This window comes from Crinia signifera, chromosome 9 (genome assembly GCF_055691185.1).
Source record: "Crinia signifera chromosome 9, ASM5569118v1, whole genome shotgun sequence".
Lineage (NCBI taxonomy): Eukaryota > Metazoa > Chordata > Amphibia > Anura > Myobatrachidae > Crinia > Crinia signifera.
Genome location: NC_139225.1, coordinates 17,141,323 through 17,150,574, shown reverse-complemented (window position 1 = coordinate 17,150,574; position 9,252 = coordinate 17,141,323). Strand labels below are relative to the sequence as shown.

Here is a 9,252-nt window from a genome sequence, read left to right as displayed (position 1 = left end):
TACTGGCACATTGGCGGCCTTATGAAATAACGAGCCCCCAGAACAGGGAGTCACCACTCGCTTCTATCTCACTAATAAGATGCACACATTTTTATTGAACACTTTTATAAAATATTGTTCAAAAATAATGTACATAAAACAGATTTTATATATATATGTATATATATATATATATATATATATATATATATATATATATATATATGAGCGGCTCTCGTGAGGCTGAAATAGTCTAATAATGGCGGTGTATCCAGTGGGCTCCAGGAAAATGGAGTATGTTATGGGGGTGCTGTCGATATTCCTTGAGAGGCGGTGGCACCACAGATGGCGGAGATGACTGGAAGCGGCGTTGGCTAAGGAACTGCCCTCCCCCTTATCTGAGGGTTCCCTGGTCACAGATATAGGGGTGTCAGTCCAGCAGGAGAAGCAATGGGGCACTGTCTCTGGAGACCAGTTATACAAATGCCCTTTTTAGCTGAGAGCCTGTGCCACCCCCGGGACCATGTGCGGCCGGTAACTCAGGTGTGGGGGCGAGTGAGGCATCCTGGAAGCTGCAATCAGGTGGTGCTGCGGCGTGCAGGGCATCAGGTGCCCCATGGGTATTTGGCTGGGCATAAAAATGGATCCAAATGAATACATGGCTTGGTCCTCTGGGTTGATCCTGAGGGGATCCAGGGTACAGTCGTCAGTCTGCTGCTGCTTCTTCTTCTTGGACTTGCTGCTCACTTTGCGGTTGCGCGTCTGGATCCCGTCCTTTTTCATCGCCAAGGGGCGGTTCACCTGAGGCAGGATAATTCCAAACGTCAATTACAGGGACAATTATGCATAACAAACCTATATGAATGACATTATATATATATATATATATATATATATATATATTCTTTCAATAAAAACTTATTGATCTTAAAAAAAAAAAAAAAAAAAAACAATTACAGGTTATCCAGAAACCGAAATATTCTGTGGTTTTTCAGAATATTTTGGGTTTTGCCACCCCCACCCCCTTTTTTCATACTTACCACGCCCCCAGGCGTCCACGGCGGGTCTTCAGGATCCTCTTCAGCGGCATCTCCGGTCCCAGACAGTGCAACGTCTCCAGAGCGCCTGCAAACTCGCGCAATGCACCCCTGGGACCACTGAAGAGGATCCTGAAGGCCGCGGTGGATGCTGGTCGACACCGTGGACGCCGGGGGACCATCGGTGCACCATCATGGGACCAGGTGTGTAAGTTAAAAAAAAAAAATTCCAAAAACCGGAAAAATCCCTTATCCAAAATGCTTGTTGTCCCGAGCATTTCGGATAAGGGGTACTAAACCTGTATGCTGAAGTTACTGAGAATGTAGAATTTAATTCTGCGCCAATGATACTATGTCAGCAGCTTTGTACCTTTATATATGTAGTTATTATGTTAAAAAATAAAGGGCTAAAAACAAGGATGAAAGTAATAAAAAATGTGATGAATAAAATAAATAAAATAGGTACTTGTTTCCTAGAACGGCCACAATCGCGGGCATCGCGGGTAATTTATAATGGCATGCGCGATGACCGCGATGCCCGCGATTTTACATAGAGAATAATGTTAAATGTATATTGACCGTGATGCCCGCGATTTTATATGTTAAATGAATAATTGAACTCAATTTAAATAGGGAACAATGTTAAATGGGCAATTGAACCCAATTTACATAGGGAACAATGTTAAAGGCACCCTGAAGTGTGAAATGGCCCCCCCAATTGTTAACGCCACCCCACGATCAACGTGAACCCGAAGCGTGGCGAGCGGCGGCGGTACGCATCCTCCGACCTTTTCATACCCCCACTATCCACGTCGGCGTGGAGTTGAGAATAGAAAGTGTGGCGAGCGCAGCGAGCCACCAAGCCCGAAGCGTGGCGAGCGCACGCGGATACCTGTGAAGCCCGCGAAGGGGACGCGGATACCTGTGAAGGTATCCGCGTCCGCTCGCCACACTTTCTATTCTCAACTCCACGCCGACGTGGATAGTGGGGGTATGACAAGGTCAGAGGACGCGAACCGCCGCCCCTCGCGGGCTCGCTGCGCTCGACACGCTTCGGGTTCACGTTGATCGTGGGGTGGCCTTAACAATCGGGGGGGGGGGGGGCATTTCACACTTCAGGGTGCCTTTAACATTGTTCCCTATGTAAATTGAGTTCAATTATCCATTTAACATTATTCCCTATGTAAAATCGCGGGCATCGCGTCGGTCGCATCACATGTGTTTTAGCCGCATGCGATGCAACCGACGCAATTTTTTTTTACTCGCGATGCCCGCAATCTAAATCGCTGTGGCCGTTCTAGGAAACAAGTACCATAAAATAAATTTACAATACCAAATATGTAAAGAGCTGTAAACATATTTGGTATTGCAAATTTATTTTATTTTATTTATCACTTTTTTTTTTTTTTTAACATAATTATGTTAAATTGGTGGTGCACATATCTAGTTGTGAGAAGGGCACAGGGTAGGGTGACCAACTCATCCCTTTTAATCCACATATTAATTACACAGGTTCTGTGGCTGGCTTTCACCTGGTTTTAAACTGCCACACCTCAAGACTCCATTTCACCTGGTTTTAAACTGCCACAGAACCTGTGTAATTAATATGTGTCCCGGATTAAAGGGATGAGTTGGTCACCCTAGCACAGGGGCCAAGCAGCCCCCAGTTACTTACATTGTGCAGCTTGTAGTACAGCCCGCAGGCGTTGCACACGGGATCCCCATTCACATTGCGTCTCCAGAGGGTGGTGGTACTGGTGTGGCAGTTACTGCACTGAGTCCCGGCTCTCTTGCTGACAATCTGCGAAGTACAGTTGGGAGGAAAAGTGACTTCATGGTGATAAGTCAGCACCATATGGTCAAGATGGTCAAAAGGCAGACACAAGGAATGAAAGGGGAACATGGCGAGGGTGGATGCATGAAAAGGTCCACATGATTTTCTGGGGGATTATTTTAATTTTTTTTTTTTTTACTTTTTAATACCAAAAAAAGTTCAAGCAGGTGGGCACAGAAGCCAATCAGATTCTGTCTCTTATTTCTCTACTACAGTGTATTGTATCTGATTGGTTGGTTGGTTGCTATGGGCAACGCCTATACTTTTGCTGTTTTGAAGGTTTGATAACTCTCCCCCTAAATGAGATGATTGTGGCAGAGATGTATCGGAGTTCTTGCAGGCAGGATTATTCGCTGCGCATTGCTGTAATGCAGAACGTGGATATTAACCCTTTGAGTGCCAATATCTCTGTCAGAGATGTGCAAAATATCTGCTAAAAATGCCAACGTCGCTCGCATTTGGTATATAAACTCAAATAAAACATGTTAGGGGAAAATTAACTAAAAAAAATACGTGCGTGGTATGCAGATCCGACTGCCTACAGGTTTTTTAGCATTTACTGTGTTGACAATACGCGTATTCGTGTGGAAGGCACATTCATATTCGTATTTACGAATACGAATGTATACGCCATTGACAGAATACGTGTAGAAATCACCATTCATTTGAATATTGGAAGTTAATTGCAGTGATATGGCAGCTAATTGTCGCAAAAATACACCTGCAAATTACTCTACATTTTCCAGGCGTATTTCGCAGAAGGATCCGTGCAGGCTGCAGTGTAAATAAAATAAAATAGAAAAAATTAATAATTTAAAAAAACGGCGTGGGGTCCCCCCCCACGGTCATAACCAACCCCGGGCTCAGAGACAGTCCTGGTTTAAAAAAATCAGGGGGCAAATGAAATAGGGGTCCCCTGTTTTTTTTTAAAACCAGCACCAGTCTCAAGAACCGTTCCTGGTTCTCAAAATACAGGGGTCAAAACGAGTAGGGGTCCCCCGTATTTTGAGAACCAGTACCAGGCCCAACCAGCCAGCAGGGTAATCTCACAAGCCCCCGGCCAGAGCATTAACCCCCCTGACCAGTCAGCCTAGGCAGGGATCCTGGGGAAGTGGGGACCCTACCAATGAAGGGGTCCCCGTATCCAGAATTTACCTGCAAAGGCTGAAGCCTGGGGCTGTCCCCGGTGCCCCTGGGCTGTGGGCATCGGGCTGATGTTTGTATAAAAGTAAGGTTAACCTATTGGGTTCTACTGTGGAACTATGAGTCCCAGCAAGCCTGGCCGCATACTGGGACTTGGAGAACCACAAGTTCCAGGATGTGGCCCATTAATTGGCTTCCTGGGAATCTTTGTTCCACAGCAGAACCAATAGCAAATAAACACACACACATGAAAAATACACCTTTATTTCACACATAACCCATACATACAGATACTCACCTGTGGAAGGAAACTATACTCACCAGGGTCCTATGGTGAAGATCTCGTCCTCTTTGGTCCATGTAGGCATCCACCGTACTTGGCAAAATAATATAAACACTGTACGCGATCCCTGCACGAACTGCTGGAGCCGCATGTCTTTGTTTCTGTTGCTCCTCCCCACGATTAGCGCTATTGGCCGCCTAGCGGCCAATCAGGAGTTAATTCGGCCCACCTACGCCATCGGCCAAATATGAATCAGTAAATACGTCAGATTACTAAATCTACCCTATTTACGATTCATATTTCAGTAAGAATACGACCGATGGCGGTCATATTCATTCATATAAATAATACGAATACGACTGAGTCGTATTCGTATTCTTAGAAAATTTCCCCCGTCGTGTAAAAAAATATTATATTTCCTATACAAGGTGACATTACGGGGGACATTTACCAAAATGGATTCGTAGAAAAAAGGTGTATTCGTAGGGAGAAATACACCTTTTTTTTACGACTTTGTATTTTCGGGATTTACAATCCCGAAAATACAACAATTCGTATTCCTAAAGATGGAACATTCGTATTTGTATTTACAAATACGAATGTCTACACCATCGACAGAAATCACCATTCAAAAGAATGGTGGTTCCTGATGTACTAAGCAGCCGTATTAATAATACGGCTGCTAAGTGGTGTGAAACACCCACGCAAATACGACAGGAAAATACACCTTGCTTTCCCTGTTGTATTTGCTTTAAGCCTGCACGGATCAGTCAAATCCGTGCAGGCTTTAGTGTAAAAAAAAATAGAAAAATAAATAAATTAAAAAAAAAAACGGCGTGGGGTCCCCCCCACAGCTGTAACCAGCACCAGGCTGAAGGAGCCGGGGCCGGTAATTAAAAATCAGGGAACCCGACAAATAGGGGTTCCCCGATTTTTAACAACCAGCCCCAGGCTCCAGGTCCGGGGCTGGTTCCCAAAATACGGGGGACAAAATGACTAGGGGTCCCCCGTATTTCAGGAACCAGCCCCAGGCCAAACCAGCCAGCAGGGTAATGCCACAGCCGGGGGGGAGACTTTTTATACAAGTCCCCCCGGCCAAAGCATTAACCCCCTGACCGGTCAGCCTGGCCAGGGGCCCTGGGGGAGTGGGGACCCCCCCAATAAAGGGGTCCCCCCCCTCCAGGACTTACCTGACCAGGCTGAAGTCTGGTGCTGTCCTCGATGCTCCTGGGCGGTGGGCATCGAGCTGATAGTGGTGTAAAAAAAAGATTAAACTATTGTCTAATACTGGGGCACTATGAGTCCCAGCAAGCCTCCCCCGCAAGCTGGGACTTGGAGAACCACAAGTCCCAGCCTGTGGGGCATTAAAGGGCCCGCTGGGTCTTGTAGTGCCACAGTATTAAAAATAGTACAATAAAACACACTGACACACACTTAAAATAAAACTTTAATACATACAAAGCCCACACATACTAATACTTACCTATCTTCTTCCCGTAGGTAGCCCTGGTCCTGTGTCGTCTTCTGGTCCTGTGTCGGCGTTCTTCTTCATGTCGACGTCGCTGTCGGCGATGGCGTCTGGAGTCCGACGAAATCCATGTGGAAGCTGTGGAAGGAAACCATACTCACCTGTCCCAGGGCGACGTAGTCCAGGTAAGGTTCTTGGCAAAAAAACAAACCGACACGTGAAACCAGCCGGACAGCAGGAGCCGCACGGTGTTTGTGTACATCGTGCGGCTCCGCCTCCCGAATGCCGCTATTGGCCGCCTTGCCAAAAAAGTCTCTCCCCCGGCTGTGGCATTACCCTGCTGGCTGGTTTGGCCTGGGGCTGGTTCTTGAAATACGGGGGACCCCTAGTCATTTTGTCCCCCATATTTTGTGAACCAGCCCCGGACCTGGAGCCTGGGGCTGGTTGTTAAAAATCGGGGAACCCCTATTAGTCGGGTTCCCTGATTTTTAATTTCCGGCCCCGGCTCCTTCAGCCTGGTGCTGGTTACAGCTGTGGGGGGGACCCCACGCCGTTTTTTTTTTAAATTTATTTATTTTTCTAATTTTTTTACACCTTGCAGCCTGCACGGATCTGACTGATCCGTGCAGACTGCCAGAAACATTTGTATTAGCGGCCGTATATATGGCCAGCTAATACGAATGGTTAAACCATCGGAGGGTTACAAAGCAGTCGTATATGACTGCTTTGTAATTTCCCCTCCGGAACACGACTTTGCATACGACTTAAACAGTCGTATGCAGTCGTAGGGGAAATACCAATACGAAAAACTAGGTTTTTCATATTGGTAAATTTCCCCCTACAGGTCATTATGGTGAACAAAAATGTTGGACACACAAAAAAAAGGCTTTTTTCCAATCGCACAGGTGAGGATATCTGTGTATGTGATATAACCCTTTTGTATAATGATGAGACTTTAAATAAGTCTTTATTTTAGGGTGTGCTGCCACTAGAACAGAAGAATAGATAACATTTTTGAGAAAGAGAAGGCTGTCATTAGTGTGGCGCACTGGTAAAGAGAGGTGGTTTTAATAAAAATTAACTTTTAATTATTACATCTTAAAATGGCGATATATAAAACACATAACATACATGGGTAAAGTTTTGACAAGGTAAAGATAAAAAAGGAATGAATCCTTGCTTAGTGTGTTTCGATATCCCTTAATGAAAGTTATGGACAGTGGTTGTATCAGTGCCACACTCGATGGGTGCACTGATCACTGCCTTCAATAATATCACAAGTATCCCCACTGTTCGGGCCCCCTCACATTTATTTTATGATGATTTGGTGTGTCTTGTTCAAAATCACCTGGTGTGTATCCACACGTAATTTCGTATGCAATAAATTGGTTGGATATGGAGTATTATACTTCCTCAATTAAATTGCATTATAACAGAAAGATATGCCACTGTAGGTGTATGAAAGAGGTCCTGATGAAGCTAACAGCGATATGTGCGTGGACCACACACACTTAGGGCCTTATTCTGGTTGGAGCGGCCGGGCCGTACGCGTACGTCCCGGGATTTTTTATGATCTGCGCATGCGTACATTCGCTAATGCGCAGGCGCGAACACTCCACAACGCTTACGGCCGGGTCTCTACGTGCGAAAAAACCTATACGCGAGTGTACGGGCATTGGGGGCGGCATAGGGGCGTGATGAGGGGAGCGGCCGAAATAATGAGGGAAAATGGGCGTAAATATGGGTGTACACGGGGGTGTGCCCCAAAAATGAGCGGTGCTACTACCGCACGATCGACTAAAGCACCGTTCATTTCGGACACAAAACAGGCGGCCGCCAACCGCCATCTCAAACCACCCCTACAGATACCGCATGCCAGCGTGCGCCTGGGTTAGCTATTTTACGCGGATTACTACCAAACACATACACCTGAATGTAATAAGCAATGCTGCAGTCTATTAAGTCAAAACCATGAATTCACTACCTGCAAGCCACACACAGCACTCAAACACATTGGAAGGTTATCTTTCTATACTTCTCTACATTTAAAGGTTTGTTTAATTTAAGGTAAGAATCTTTGTAAGACCTGCTTATATATGCTAAGGTAGGTATTTGTTACACAGTTCGACACATTCACTACGTGCTTTCATAGACTTTACACAGTAGCACACTCAATCTACACAAGTCGACATGTGTCAACGTGTTCACTCTAATACAAACATAGGTTTTGTATTTATGATACAATAACATAAACCACATCTAACACCTACAAAGGATGTTTCAGCAATGTTTTAAGCCCATGCCCACTATTTTGCACATTAATTAATTCAATCAATTAATTAATTTTCATAATTATAGTTGAAAGGCAAGATTTGCAGGTCCATATATATGAAGGGTATGTCAGCGTACACGGACGTACGCTCACTCTCACGAGCGGTGACATAAGCTGACTTTTCTATTGAAAACAATAGGGACCCGTCCGTGCAAGCTGGCGTACGCTCAGATAGCCGCAAGAAGTCGGTGGGAAGACGGACGAGAGACGTCCGTAAACGGTGGTGTACGCTCAATTGTACGCCAGTTGTCGGAGTGTAAGGGCTGGCCCGTCCGTGTACGTTGGCGTACGCTCAATTGTACGCCACTCCCCTTTGCCGATGTTTCTGGCCGTACGAATGCGGCTGAGTTGTGGGTGGACCTAACCCCAACGGCCGCGTACGGAGAGCGTACGTTAATTGCGAACGTACGCACGTTTGGCCGCTACGATCAGAATAACCTCCCATGTGTGTTAAACTCCCATATCCCTTCCCCAATATACAATGTATTTTGATTTGTGATTGTTGCGCACCACAGGCAGTACCAGAGAGACTATCGGACAGGAGTCGTGGGGTCAGACCCTGACCACGATCTCCTCCATTCCTGCTGCACAGCAGCCAGCTGTTTGGGCTGCTAAAGGAGTCCGGCGTCCATACTGCCTACCTGTAACATTAGCGTGTAACCGGAATACAAAGTTGCACTGATAGGGGGAGCCGCACTGTGACCATCACACTGCAGTGTCTCCCAGTGTAACACCGGCATACAAACTACAATAACACTGCCTGTGTGTATCCCCGGAGAACAGCCAGGTGTACAGAGAGAACCTGGGCGTATGAGCGGCATGCTATAAGCAATACTCCTGCCGACCTCATTCGCCGTTAGGAGCTCCTCCACGTATTTACAGCCGAAGTGCTACCTAAACAAATAAATAAACTGTAATATTCAGTAAAAATTTGAATGTATGAACCAACCAATTTATTGTACCAATCTCCATTGTGGGTACACACTGGGCGATTGTGATAAGACGCATTTAATCACATGATAATAATTTTAAGGGGACTCACCCAGTAGGGGCCCACTGCATATTATCCCCACACTTGTTTCTACAATACAATGATGATTGGTGAACTAAACGCATCATAAACAGTGTCTTACACCATATCCACAGCCAACCAACCAACTGTATTTATTAAAGCCC

At 45.7% G+C, this 9,252-nt stretch overlaps 1 protein-coding gene across 3 annotated transcripts in view; it reads right to left on the bottom strand.

The window, feature by feature from the left end:
• LOC146037211 (GATA-binding factor 1-B-like) overlaps positions 1-9,252 on the bottom strand; it is a 44,502-nt gene continuing 35,250 nt past the window's right edge. Inside the window, exons 6-7 of one of the 3 annotated variants that reach the window (XM_083161203.1) lie at positions 2,692-2,817; positions 1-780 (exon numbers count right to left, since the gene is read on the bottom strand). In XM_083161203.1, the coding sequence (XP_083017329.1) occupies positions 472-780; positions 2,692-2,817 (435 nt within the window). In that variant the 3' untranslated portion in view covers positions 1-471. The remainder of the gene's footprint in view (positions 781-2,691; positions 2,818-9,252) is intronic. The other 2 variants (XM_083161205.1, XM_083161204.1) reach the window with 2 other exon arrangements.